The 13,196-nt window shown below is 37.5% G+C and overlaps 3 protein-coding genes across 3 annotated transcripts; 1 reads left to right on the top strand and 2 right to left on the bottom strand.

Moving 5' to 3' along the window:
• Positions 1-7,633: 7,633 nt before the first annotated feature.
• Positions 7,634-9,665, bottom strand: LOC18011296 (phytochromobilin:ferredoxin oxidoreductase, chloroplastic). The gene is made up of 8 exons (XM_006392579.2): positions 9,401-9,665; positions 8,946-9,062; positions 8,702-8,796; positions 8,522-8,606; positions 8,312-8,443; positions 8,118-8,222; positions 7,980-8,030; positions 7,634-7,900 (listed from the first exon to the last, which is right to left on the bottom strand). The coding sequence occupies exons 1-8, from the start codon at positions 9,608-9,610 to the stop codon at positions 7,727-7,729; spliced, it is 969 nt and encodes a 322-aa protein (XP_006392641.1). The 5' UTR covers positions 9,611-9,665; the 3' UTR covers positions 7,634-7,726.
• Positions 9,666-9,895: 230 nt separating this feature from the next.
• On the bottom strand, positions 9,896-11,376 carry LOC18011291 (protein NDH-DEPENDENT CYCLIC ELECTRON FLOW 5). The gene is made up of 4 exons (XM_024150536.1): positions 11,069-11,376; positions 10,341-10,987; positions 10,080-10,242; positions 9,896-9,984 (listed from the first exon to the last, which is right to left on the bottom strand). The coding sequence occupies exons 1-4, from the start codon at positions 11,313-11,315 to the stop codon at positions 9,896-9,898; spliced, it is 1,146 nt and encodes a 381-aa protein (XP_024006304.1). The 5' UTR covers positions 11,316-11,376.
• Positions 11,377-11,587: 211 nt separating this feature from the next.
• Positions 11,588-12,321, top strand: LOC18011292. Its single transcript, XM_006392581.2, has one exon. The coding sequence runs from the start codon at positions 11,739-11,741 to the stop codon at positions 12,129-12,131; it is 393 nt and encodes a 130-aa protein (XP_006392643.1). The 5' UTR covers positions 11,588-11,738; the 3' UTR covers positions 12,132-12,321.
• The last annotated feature ends 875 nt before the right edge of the window (positions 12,322-13,196 follow it).

Raw genomic sequence — 13,196 nt, forward strand, 5'->3', positions numbered from 1 at the left:
CAAACAACAGCTCTAGGTGTGTGGAAAGCTCTAGAGAAGGATTATCAGACAAAGACCTTACCAAATCGCATTTATCTGAAGCAAAGATTTGCCAGTTTTAAGATGGAAGAGCACAAAAGCATAGAGGAGAATCTTGACGTGTTTCTTAGGCTGGTGGACGATTTGGAGAGCTTGAGTATAACTATAAGTGATGAAGAGCATGCAATTCAGGTGTTGTCTAGCTTACCTAAGCAGTTTGATTCACTAGTTCATACTCTCAAATACGGCAACGGGAAAGAGACACTTACTATGAATGAAGTTACCGCTTCAGCATATGCCGAGGAAATTGAGCTAAAAGAGAGTGGGCTTCTAGGAAAATCAAAGTCAAGTGCGGATGCTTTGGTTGCAAGTAGAGGGAGGTCTGAAAAGAGGACTACAGGTCAGAGTAAAGGTAGATCCAAGAGCAGAGATTCAAGGTCGAAGTCTAGACCAAAGAATCAACCAAAAGCTAGAGAATGTTGGATATGCGGGAAAGAAGAACACTACAAGAAAGAGTGCCCTGAAAGGAAGAACGGGAAACAAGATTCTGCAAATGTAGTACATGAAAGAGAGGAACCTATGGTCTTAACAGCAAGCGTCCAAGACACTATGGATGAATAGGTCATGGATTCTGGGTGTACTTTCCACATTACACCAGATAGAGATGTCTTGTATGACTTCAAGGAGCTTGATGGCGGAAAGGTGATGATGGGTAACAACACTCACAGCGAAGTCAAAGGCATTGGAAAAATCAAGATCATAAACTCAGATGGAGCTACCGTGATATTAACTGATGTGAGATACATACCAACCATGAGCAAAAATCTCATCTCTTATGGCCAGCTAGAGAAGAACAGGTGCAAATATGAAGGGAAAGACTTCATAGTTACTTTCTACAAGAAGGGCCAGAAAGTGATTTCAGGAAAATATGAGAACGGGCTGTACTATTTGCAGGGAACAGTTGTGAGAGGAGAAGCATCTGTGGTCAGGACAGTGGTAAATCTAACAAACAGATGGCATTCAAGGTTAGGACATATGAGTCTTAAGAACATGAATCTTCTGGTCAAAGGAGGTTATCTAAACTCAAAGGAAGTCCACACTTTAGATTTCTGTGAAAAGTGTGTGTTTGGTAAGTCTCACAAGCAGAGTTTTCCAGTTGGCAAACACACTACTACGGGTATTTTGGAATACATTCACAGTGATCTTTGGGGCTCAGTGTCAAACGAGCCAAGCATGACAGGGTGTAGATACTTTCTTACTTTCATTGATGATTACTCAAGGAAGGTTTGGATCAGATTCCTAAGGAGTAACGACGAAGTGTTTGAAAACTTTTCAGAGTGGAAAGCACTGGTGGAAAATCAGAAGAGTAAGAAGATAAAGTGTCTACGAACTGATAATGGATTAGAGTTCTGCAACAATCAGATGGATAAGCTATGTCAGGATTCAAGGATTAAAAGACATCGAACTTGCACTTATACTCCACAGCAAAATGGAGTATCTGAGAGGATGAATCGGACAATAGCTGAGAAGATCAGCTGTATGTTAGCAGAAACAGGAATGGAAAAGAAATTTTGGGCTGAGGCAGCTTCCACTGCAGTTTATCTCATAAACAGATCACCAAATGCATCTCTGAAGTTCAAGATTCCTGAAGAGGTTTGGTCAGGATCAAAGGTTGATTATAGTCATCTCAGACGGTTTGGTTGTGTTGCATATGTTCATGTAATACAAGACAAGATGAGTCCAAGAGCTGTTAAAGGGATTTTCTTAGGATATCCACAGGGTACTAAAGGTTACAGGGTTTGGATTCCGGAGGATAGAAAATGTACTAACAGCAGGAATGTAGTCTTTGATGAGGAAAAGCTGTATAAGGACCGAGATCAAAATGAAGTAACAAAATCTACAAAGAAGAAGAAAGTTACATTCAAAGCTGGATTGATCCAAGGACCTACTCCAAATGGTTCGGTTCAAGAGTCCACTGGTCAAGGTGGAGAAGTTTCAGAAAGCACAGATTCTGCTAGTCAAGGTGGAGCTACTTCGGAAAATTCAGAATCAGAAGAGGAGCAGGAATCTGAGGAAGAACAAGAAAATCAGGATGATGAAGAGTCTCTTGATGATTATTTGCTGGCAAGAGACAGAGTGAGAAGAACTATCAAACCACCATCGAGGTTTGAGGATGCTGATTATTTAGCCTATGCTTTAACTAGCGCTGAAAGCATAGAGTTAAATGAACCAAGGTCAGTCGTAGAAGCTAGACGAAGTAAAGACTGGAAGAAGTGGAAGCAGGCTATGGAAGAGGAAAAACAATCTCTGGACAAAAATGAAACTTTTGAGATTGTCTCTAAGCCGAGAAAGCAAAAAATAGTTGGGTGTAAATGGATCTTCAAGTACAAGGAGGGCATTCCAGGTGTTGAAGAACCTAGATACAAAGCAAGACTTGTAGCTAAGGGATTTACACAGGTTGAAGGAGTGGATTACAATGAAATATTTGCTCCGGTGGTTAAGCATGTTTCTATTAGAATCATGTTGTCAGTTGTGGTTAATTTTGATCTGGAATTGGAGCAACTAGACGTGAAGACTGCTTTCTTACATGGTACACTTGATGAAGTCATTTACATGAGTCAGCCAGAGGGTTTTACAGAGAAGGGAAACGAAGACAAGGTCTGTCTTCTTAAGAAATCTCTATATGGTTTGAAACAGTCACCTAGACAATGGAATCAGAAGTTTGATGAATTCATGAAGTCAATGGAGTTTCAAAGGAGCGCTAGGGATCCATGTGTTTACACTAAGGGATCATATATTGATGATATGGTTTATCTCTTACTATATGTCGATGACATGCTTGTGGCAGCAAAGGATATGGAAAAGATCAAAGTTTTGAAAGCAAGCTTAAGTAAAAAGTTCGAGATGAAGGATCTAGGACCAACGACTAGAATTCTTGGTATGGATATCATCAGGGACAGAAAGAAAGGTACTCTCAAGTTATCACAGGAAAGATATCTTAAGCAGGTTTTAAGAACTTTTAACATGGAGGATTGCAAGGCTGTTGTAACTCCAAGTAATTCGCAGTTTAAGCTTAAGAGTCTAACAGAGTAGGAGGTAAAAGCAGAGAGAAGATTGATGGATTCAGTTCCCTATGCAAGTGCAGTGGGGAGTCTGATGTATGCTATGATCGGCTCACGACCTGATCTTGCCTTTGCCATTGGATTAGTTAGCAGATTCATGGCGAATCCAGGAAGATCTCATTGGGCTGCGGTTAAGTGGATTTTGAGGTATTTAAAAGGAGCTACAGGAGTGTGTCTTACTTTCACAAAATCAGAGAAATTTGAGATTGAAGGGTTTTGTGATTCAAATTATGCTACAGACTTAGACAGGAGAAGGTCGGTTTCAGGCTATGTTTTCAAAGTTGGTGGCAATACGGTCAGTTGGAGATCATGTCTACAACAAGTAGTTGCTTTATCTACTACGGAAGCAGAATATATGTCTCTATCTGAGGCTACTAAGGAAGGTCTGTGGCTTAAGGGATTGTGTGGTGAATTGGGTTTCAAAGGGGACAGTTTTAAACTCAATTGTGATTCACAAAGTGCTATATGTTTAGCAAAGAACAGTGTGCACCATGACAGAACAAAGCATGTTGATACCAAATATCATTTTATCAGAAATATAGTCGATGAAGGTTCAGTCAAGATCCTAAAGGTTCACACTACAGCTAATCCAGCAGACATGCTCATGAAGTGCTTACCTGGAAACACGTTTGAGAAGTTCATGGTGCTTCTCAATGTCATTCCGTAATTGTTTCCAAGACGTCTTGAGATTGCTCTTGTCGGTTTGGGCATCTCGCAAGACATAGGATATTGATTAGAAAAATTCAGTATCAGGACAAAGGAAGAAATCGACACATGTTTCAGGTGGTAAAATCTGGAAATCAAGAGTTGGATTTTATCGGTTCACCAATTCAAAGAGGAGAAGAGGAGACATGGTTTTATGAAAAACAATTTGTCATCTCAAGGGAAATCGATGGAGAAAAGGAAATCTTTCAAATGGTCAAATTTGAAATAAAATCTCATAAAAGTTTTTCGGTGGTTCTTACCTGACTTTGGAGAAGTTTGTAATTGAAATCAAAGGTGTTGTCTGGGCAGCTGGAGATGCATAAGAAACACATTCAGATTTCAAAGTTTATGGCTTAAATCGCAGATGAAGAGAAACTGAAATGGTTGTCACGGTAAAGAGATGACTAAAAGAGTTTCAGGTTTACCTGAGATTGAGCTTAGCGGCGTCGGTTAAGACTGCAGCAGAATTGTCTGACGGTGAAGTCAGTGGAAGGCTGGAAGCCACAGTGATTCACCATCGAAGAAGCAAATAGATCGAGAATAGTCGACGATTCTCGCATCTAGACAAATTATCTTGTGGTGGAGATTACAGGCAACAGTGATGAACACCATTAGCGACAAACGGCGGTGAAGCTGGAGTTGTGGTGCTTCATTTGCAGAGACGGCGGCAAGATTCATCGGCTCGTTTAAAGCCATGAATCGTGACAATGGCGAGCTCCAAGGACGGCGGTGAAGTCGGAGAAGAAGCAGCGCCGGAAAAGGTCCACTAGAACGGCGATATGACGGAGAGGCGACAAAGGATTTCGTCTCAGGTAATGGTCGTGTTTTTTTTTTGGGTTGCATCGACAAGGTGGAGATTTGTGGAGTTTGTCGATACAACTAAAGAAGATAAGGCTGGTCAACTCGTCATTATCTGGTCAAAGTTTTGCTTATTGGGCTTAAACCCAAGCTGGTGTGTTTACAAGAAGAAAAACAAAGTCATGGGCTTACATGTTTAAAACCCAATTGGTGTCTGCTGGTATATAAACGAGACAAGGGTTTTAAACGTGAAAAAGGGGAAGCAGAGATAATTAACAGAAGGAGCAGAGAGATAGAGTCACGGTGAAGAGATTCTAGGTCATCGATCTTCTTCAAACTGAGTTGTCTTCTTCACGTCACGTCTTTGAGCAAGGTTAATAGTTTTGGGTTTTTTCTACTTGTGGTATCTGAAACAAGTCGAAAGATAGACGTGAGGTTATACGTGAGAGAGAAGAAACTAAATTCTTTGTAAACACTTGATTGTTCTAGTGGATCGTTGAGAGTACCGTCTCTCCCCAGACGTACCGAAAGAGAATTGGGTTACCAAATTTCTTGTGTCTTGCTTAAAAACAACAAACAAACTAAGTATCAAGGTTAAATTGATCTAAGTAGTTCAGGTTAAGAGCTAAGACTAGAGGTTGAAATCATTATTAAAACCTCACAGCTCATGATGAACATCTTGTCACTCTTGTTTGAAAATATCAAAGTTCACTTCCAGGATCACCGGAATTAATCTCATTGAACGAGGAGGTAACTTGCCGGAGCAGTTAGGGTTTTACCCAGACATTGATCTTGACGACCAGTGAAGCTTTAACAGTCAATGCAACACCCCCACATTTCTTTCTTTTCTTAATTAACAATATATATGTAAACACACACATATATATATATATATATACATAGCTTTAGGTTTTGAGGAATCAATATGCAGGAAAACCAAATCTTACAAGTTACTACCATACATCTACTACAATATCTTCAAAGTATAAACACTAACTAGGAAAACGTACACGAAAATAAAATCTAACAGACCAGACTCTAATAGAAAACAAAAAAAGCGACCAGAAAAATGACGATGAACAGGACATAACTGATTTAAAAGTTGATGGTACTAAAACATAATTTGAAGTGGTTTAGCATTGGTTTTTTAAGTGGTAAGTTTTTAGTTTCTAGTGACTTCATGGGTTCTCTCTTTTACTTTTTTTTTTGTTTGCATACGCATTTTCACCTTTATAATGTAACTTTTTAAAGTTTAATCAATTTTAAATATATTCAGTTGTGTCATTTTATTTAATGAAAGTTCACTAATTACCTCGCGATAATCTGTTTCTTTTGTTTGTTTTACATTGGGTATGACCGATTAAACCATGTTGTGTATCAACTTAATTTATTAATTCTAGAAACCAAACAATTAAGTTATTTGAAAAAAAAAACAGATATTATCTCTTTTTAATACTAGTTCAATTTTGCTATCGCCCAACCTAAAAAGTCCTTTGATGTATGTGATAGGTAATGACTCTATTGTTTCGAAGGACTCTTTAGGTATGCCAAAGTACTCTTCAAGTCGGCCGATAGCAAAGTCTGAAGTATCAACCAGTTTGACTTCTTTTGTTGATGATTATTCTAGGAAATTAAGATCGCTTTTGTTGATGGATTATTGTAGGAGATTAATATCGCTTTTGTTGAATGATTATTGTAGTGAATTGATCAAAAAGAGATACTGATAAAACCAAAGATGATTGTCCAGGGTATGTCAAAAGTATCAAAGGAGTAAATGTTACGCAAAGCCTATCGATTCAGAGACGGCAGCCCTTGTGAGAAGTATGGTTTGGTTATTTTTTATTTATTTATTTTTTTTCTTTGTGGCCAATTTCATACCTAACAAGTTGAAGTTGTGTTGTCTTGCAGCTGTGGTGCCACAAGAAAATTGTTTAGATCGTCAAAGAAAAGTTAGTGTCAAATACATCGACAACTTTGTTTTGCCACCGGATGAGAAGATCCCAAGTGGAAAGGTTTTAGCAGTCAACGCTATCAAACCCAATACCAGTTTCCAATACCATCAAGATTAAGAGCATCTCCAATGTATTCCCCATTTTTATCTGGGAACTGCAAAATGAAGTTAGATTTCTCTCCAAGGTATTCCTCAATTTTCAACTCCAAAAAGAATATTCTGAGTATATTCTTTTTTTTATTGTTAATTACTAATAATGCACTCTTTTTATAAAAATTACAAATGAATCCATTTATTTTTTTCCTCTTAAAACTTTCATAAATTATAATATTATTTTAAATTCAACCACTATAATATAAAAATAACATTACACACCATTTAAAATAAGAAAACAAAGTACATTTTAATTTAAATATCACCATTTTAATTTAAATATCACCAAGTGACATAAAAAAAACTAAAATGAAAAGAAAAATCGATGATGGAACATCAGCTGTTATCAACTCAGCAAAATCCGCCTCAATCTGGTTCATTTGGACAATATTTTAATGATCTTGGTGGATCTGGAAGCAGTTTACCAGATTTTTATTAATCAGTTGTTGTAATAAATTTATTTTATGTTATTTGTAAGTTTAGTACTTTTTATGTATTTTTAATTTTATATTATTTCTAGTTTCATTTAATTTTCTTATATTTTTTATTTTCTATTCTCAAATTTTAAATCTATCTATCTCTAATTTTAAATTAAATATATATAATATAAAAGATTAAATTATAATTTAAAAATATAGTTTTAAAAATTAATGAAAAGTAAATGATTATTTTGTAAATAAAAAAGTTCACCTGCAAAATGGAGTTGAAAATGGGGTTACTCCATATTTGGAGGAAAAAATGGCATTCCTCCATTTTGCAGGTGAATATGGGGTAGGGTTGGAGAAGAATTTCCTCCAAAATGGCATTTGGAAGAGGAAATAGGGTAGAGTTGGAGATGCCCTAATGCGACTAATGCCTATGTATTCATCTGAGTAAGCATCAAACATAAATAAACTTGAGAGTCACTTCCAAAGTTCACTTCATGTTCAACTAAAATCGATCTTGTCCACATAAAACATGGATTAAGCGAGATGAGAAGTTAGCCAATAAATTGTCCCTTTGAATCCCATGGCCGAGTTTCAAAAGACTTCCCAACAATGCTTCGTTTGTCACTCACAGTTCCATCTTCTGTTTGGTACTCTGGAAAGTAATCAATGAATGTTTTTGTACCCAACTCATTCACCCCATTGAACAGGAAATCTCTCAGAACCTCCTGATTTTGTTCGAATCATTTATTAGCATCATCTTCACAAATTAATAGGGACAAAAACTAATGGGATCAATCTTTATACCTTTGCCTTTGCTTCACCAACTAGTTTTCTAAGAAGACCATGTCCAGGATCCTGCCAACAACAAACAAGATCCACTGTAAGAATACAGGTACAGTGTCTGTTTCAAACATTCAAAACGATAAAAGGAACTTAAATCACCTTTTGTGCTCGCCATGTCAGGTATTTGTGCTGTGCTTCACAATTGTCTCTCACCTGAGATGGGTCCATCTCCTCCGTAGCTTGGACTGTCATCTCAAGCCATGCCTGGAGGGTAAAAGAAAATGATAGAGATTCAGTCATATTTCCTGTAAAGACCTTACCTTTGGCAGCACAACAAAACCACCCGAGTATACCTGATAATACTCGAGGAACGCAGAGAACAAAGCCTCATGCTTTTCTTGGCTAGACGAAAACCTGGTCCACATCACCAAAGGCGAGAAAAACTTTATGGACTCACCAGTCAATTTTCCTCCCCATGGGAAAATCTGCAAGAAACCTCAGATCAGTCGTCTTATATCCTTATCATTTCATATAGTAAATTTCTACTCAGTTCTTGAGCTCACCTCAGCATATTTTTGATATATGGACATAATGTTTTTGTAATACTTGTCTTGATAATCCGTCAACTGATGCAAAGGATTTAGATCCCTAGAGAAGAGCAAACAGTAAGTTTTGGACATCTAGTCTCCATCTTTGGACAGCACAGACCTGATACATCCAGCAATAACTAGAAGATAACTTACAACACCACTATGTTTATGTTGGCAGATGTGAAGAAATTAGCACAAAATATGGGCGTATCAAATTGTGGCTCCATGAAACCAGCACAGTCAAAAACCTAGACATTATACCCAAAAAGGTGACATTAAAAACAATCATAAATTATTGAATGGGTAAGAAAAGGCAACATTTTCTTGGAAGGTCATATCCACAGAGATCAATTTTTAGACAGATAATAGTGGCTCTAGATCTTGAAAAAATGAATACCTGCATTGTCTCGCTCTCGATGGCCATGCTTCGCAAGAGTCTAATCCTTGAAGACTTGAAAGCAAGCATTTCAAGTTGGGTTTTCCCATCTAATCCTGTCATGCTACTATACTTTTCCTGAAACAGTTGGATGATGATGAATGATGATGATAACTAAAATCTGAAGGTTTATATAAGTAGCCTTTAACAGTCAAGTTACTGGAAACAGGATTATTGTTCAAACACAAAAAAAAAAAAAAACTGTGTCTAAATGTCCACTCAATTCAATTTACAAGAATCTTTGATCTAAATACACAAAACAGCCAAGGAACACTGTGATTCAACTCAATTTACCATAATTGACAGTTTTTTTCCCAGGAAGCAGACAAGAAACAATGAGAAAGACAAGACTCGCTAAACTAACCTGGTTTCTGAAATAACCAACACAAAAGAAAAAAAAAAGGAACTGAAAATACCTGGAGAGGAGAAGGCTCAAGAAGGAGCCTCTTGCTGGTTTCTTGCAGAGCAGAGTCGGCGAATTTCTTATACGAAACAGCAGAGACTCTTAATGAGAACCTTTTACTTGTCCTTGTCAGCGTGTTATTGGTGTTGGTAGGGCTTGCCGAGATCAAAAGAGGATGGTTTGGTGCCTTGAAGCACGACCCAATCGAAGATCCAAACTCCATTGATAAAGCTATAGTAATCACAACACTCCACACACCGGAAATAGTGTTCCTCTCACCTTTCCTGCGCTCTCTTTCAAAAAAAAAAAAAAAAAATAGAAGAAGAAGAAAAGAAAAGAAAGAGAAAAGAAGAAGAACCGGATAAGCAAATTAAAAATGAGTTCCGGTCGGAACGGACCGGATTTTCGGTTTAACTTCTATTCATGCAGATAATTGTTGGTGGACATGTTTGATGAAAACTATTCAAAGGCAAGAATGTTCTCACTTGTTTCAAAAGAACGTTTGGGTTTATTTCCTTCGTTTCTCACTTGCATTGTTTGGGCTAAATACGATGTTGATGCCAATATATACTTGTACTGACATGAAGATGCCAAGTCCTGTGAAATTGGTTCTTAATCTTACAGGCCTTTATAATAAAACAAGTTATAAAAAATCAATCCTCAAGAATTAGGATTGTGAAGATGTAACACACCTCTCCAAACACAACCAGGATCCAAAGAGATTGGGTTTAGCAATGAAGATGGTCCAATACAAACATAAGCAGATTTTGTGTAACTTTCAAGTTTAGAACCAGGGCTGTACAGATACACTTCTTCAAATCCTTCTCTTCCCACTACGACTGAGTTCCTTCTTCCCTGAGGAAATCAATCACCATTTTCATCAAAATCCACAAATTTAAATTTACAAGTTTATGTATTGTCTTTGCTTTATTGGATATAGTATATATTATTACCCTGTCAATAACAGTGAAGCTCCTTGGAGCACAAGTGTATATTCTACTCATCTCTTCATTCAACTGTTTGTAATTGTTCTCTTCTTCCCCACTCAACCCTGCTTTATCCTCTGCCTCCTCGCCTTGAACCACCCCGAAACGAGGAAGAAACGGCGCCGTTTCCACAAAATCTGAACCTTCCAAACCAACTGCATATGTAGCTTCAGGTGTGCTCACTGTCAAATAACTCACAAGTGAACAACCTTCAAGCCTGATTGGTGTGATTCCTTTGTTTGTCACACAAAGCTCAATGCTCAGTGTGTCTCCTCTCAGAGTTACAATCTGTTTCATCTCAGTCTCTTCGCTGATCTTCTTGTCATTTCTTCTCAGTTCCACCTGAACGCAATCCTTTGAATCTCCAGTGATCCCATGGAGGCTCCATTCATTAATGTCGTCATCAGAAACTGATGATGAGCTAAATGCAGATGAAACACCTCCTCGTATCACAACTTCTTCTTCTTCTCCTTCTTGTTCCACCCATGTGTGGAGAAGCTCCACTTTGCCTCCGTGCCAGACCTTGACTTTGTACGATGTTACCATACCACGTGTCAGCATCACATTGGCCGAACTTCCATTGTCCAGTTTCAATTTAGCAATACATGTCTCACCTAATCACATCAAAGTTGTATAAGCTTTTTCTATTCGATCACACGAAGAAGACCAACATTAGAGAATTAATATATATATACCGATATCCTCGAAAGTGGCTCCATGGCCGGAGAACTCTCGCCGGAGATACTCAACGTCGATTGGAAAGTACGATGAAGCTGCTGCTGAAGCTGACGGTGGAAGATAAGAAGAATCTAATCTCCTGACGTTTTTATTGAAATAAAACGGCAAAGAAGCGAAGGTTGAGCTGAGAAGACGAAGCTTTGAAGATCTACACATAGGAAGAGTAGTGCTATGTGAAACAATCGTGGAATGAGGCAAAGCCATTGTTGCGGCTCTGAAAACAAATTCACAGTGGCCTTATCTTCTTTATGCCTTCTTCATTTGACCACTTCCTGCTTCAGTGACGAGGGTTGGGCTTATAGGAAAAACACACAAAAACCGTAAATCACAAAATAAGCCAAGTTTTTGACTTTGGGCTGTTGTGTTTATTTTTTTTTGCTCAAAGGTTCCAACTTTCGAATGATTTCCGGAAAAGATCATAACTTTGGGTCCAAATTGAATAAAAAGACATTATCTTTCTGATCTGTGCAAAAAAGTAAAGAAGAAAAAAACAGTCAACTTGCAAAAAGATAACGTTAAAGTCTTTACCAACGCACGAAACGTTCCGATACGAAAAGTCAAATCGACGACTACCAACAAGACATCGCCTAATTCAACGCAGCCTCGCGAGAGAGAGGGAGATTGGTTATGGTGTTCAACAGTGCGGCGGTTGTGGCTGTTGCCGACGTCTCTACCGACACGTGGCAGCTGATCTGGAGGATTCCGTCGTCGCAGAGGATCAATACACAACAGCTTATGGACATGGCGGTTTGCTACCCGATGTATCAGTTGAGTCGTTTCGTTCTCTGTTTATGGACTTTTATGTGTCTCCCTCCTTCTGATTCCTTCTACTCCTATACCTATGAATCTCAATCTGCTGCTCCTTCTTATTCTTCTTCATCGGACGCTGATGATGATGATCGACTTGCCTTTGATCATAATCTCTATAACCATCGTTATTATTATTCTGATTCAGATGATGATCGATCTTCTTCTTCTTCGTTTAATGACTATTATGACCATTACTCCCATTCAGATTGAGTTTGCTGACTTTATTTTTTATCTTCTCTATTAGCCTTTATGTTTTGTGGGGGGTTTTATGAGCTGGTTGATTAGGTGCAGAGATGCCCTGTTTGTTTCATTCAAAGTTGCAACATTTTGTTGTTTCTGAGACACTGTAAATTATTACACGCTTGGATATTCATAATACATAAACAGATATACAAAATCAATAAACTTTTCAATTTCAATCCTTATGTTTCAGTTTGATGTTGTTCTTCGAGCAATGGTTGTGTTCTTGCCACGTTGATTTCTATGTGTATAAAAATGCTTGCTTTTTAACATCATCTAGTGTTGATTTTCATTTCCTAATAAGCTGATCATATTAGACACCGAGATTGGTATCATGAATCCAATAACCGAGGATTTTCGGACCGGATGTTTTGAGAGACAGGAACCACACTTCAAGGATGACTCTGGTGTTTTTTTTTTTTTGGATATCTCTGAAGAAACTTTTCTTTATTGCACCAAAATTATCTGTCTGCTTCTCTCAAATCCCCATGCCTGGATTTGTCGATAACACAGGAAAGCAATACCTATTTTTGGCGAAAACAATCTCCAAAGAATCATGAAATCTGTCTCAATACCTATTTTTTGGCGAAAATACATGTTACAGACTTTTCAAAAGTTCGATTCTTAGAGTAGATTCAGTTCAAGAACAAAGTACATAATTCCACAATCGGGCCACAGTTCCAAACCCAGTTTACTAAACACAGAGAATTAATTTTCCCAACTTCCAAGTAAACAGTAAACACACAGTGAGTAGTTTCTGAATCTTTGGTAAATGTAGTACCAAGGCAATGTGATCTTCTATATGGGCCGGTCTCAGTTGATTGTATTTCAGACCTAGGCCCAATATGTATGCAAAAGATTGATAATTCATATTTAAATTAGATGGCAAAAAAAAAAAAAAAAATTAGATGTTGTCCATACTCCATACTCCATGTAAATGATAATTCATATTTAAATTAAATTGATAATTCATTTTTAAATTAAATTGATAATTCATATTTAAATTAAATTGATAATTCATATTTAAATTAAATT

Source organism: Eutrema salsugineum, unplaced genomic scaffold, assembly GCF_000478725.1.
Source record: "Eutrema salsugineum unplaced genomic scaffold, Eutsalg1_0 scaffold_7, whole genome shotgun sequence".
Lineage (NCBI taxonomy): Eukaryota > Viridiplantae > Streptophyta > Magnoliopsida > Brassicales > Brassicaceae > Eutrema > Eutrema salsugineum.

Bases quoted from the DNA above. Each gene is read 5' to 3' on its own strand.
- LOC18011291 (XM_024150536.1), bottom strand. From the start codon at position 11,315: ATGGCTTTGCCTCATTCCACGATTGTTTCACATAGCACTACTCTTCCT. The intron at 10,988-11,068 runs GTATATATATAT...TGATGTGATTAG, and splicing joins AGCCACTTTCGAGGATATCG to GTGAGACATGTATTGCTAAA. The intron at 10,243-10,340 runs GTAATAATATAT...TGATTTCCTCAG, and splicing joins GCTTCACTGTTATTGACAGG to GGAAGAAGGAACTCAGTCGT.
- LOC18011296 (XM_006392579.2), bottom strand. From the start codon at position 9,610: ATGGAGTTTGGATCTTCGATTGGGTCGTGCTTCAAGGCACCAAACCAT. The intron at 8,607-8,701 runs GTAAGTTATCTT...GCTCTTCTCTAG, and splicing joins AACATAAACATAGTGGTGTT to GGATCTAAATCCTTTGCATC. The intron at 8,223-8,311 runs GTATACTCGGGT...TTTACCCTCCAG, and splicing joins CGTTCCTCGAGTATTATCAG to GCATGGCTTGAGATGACAGT.
- LOC18011292 (XM_006392581.2), top strand. From the start codon at position 11,739: ATGGTGTTCAACAGTGCGGCGGTTGTGGCTGTTGCCGACGTCTCTACC.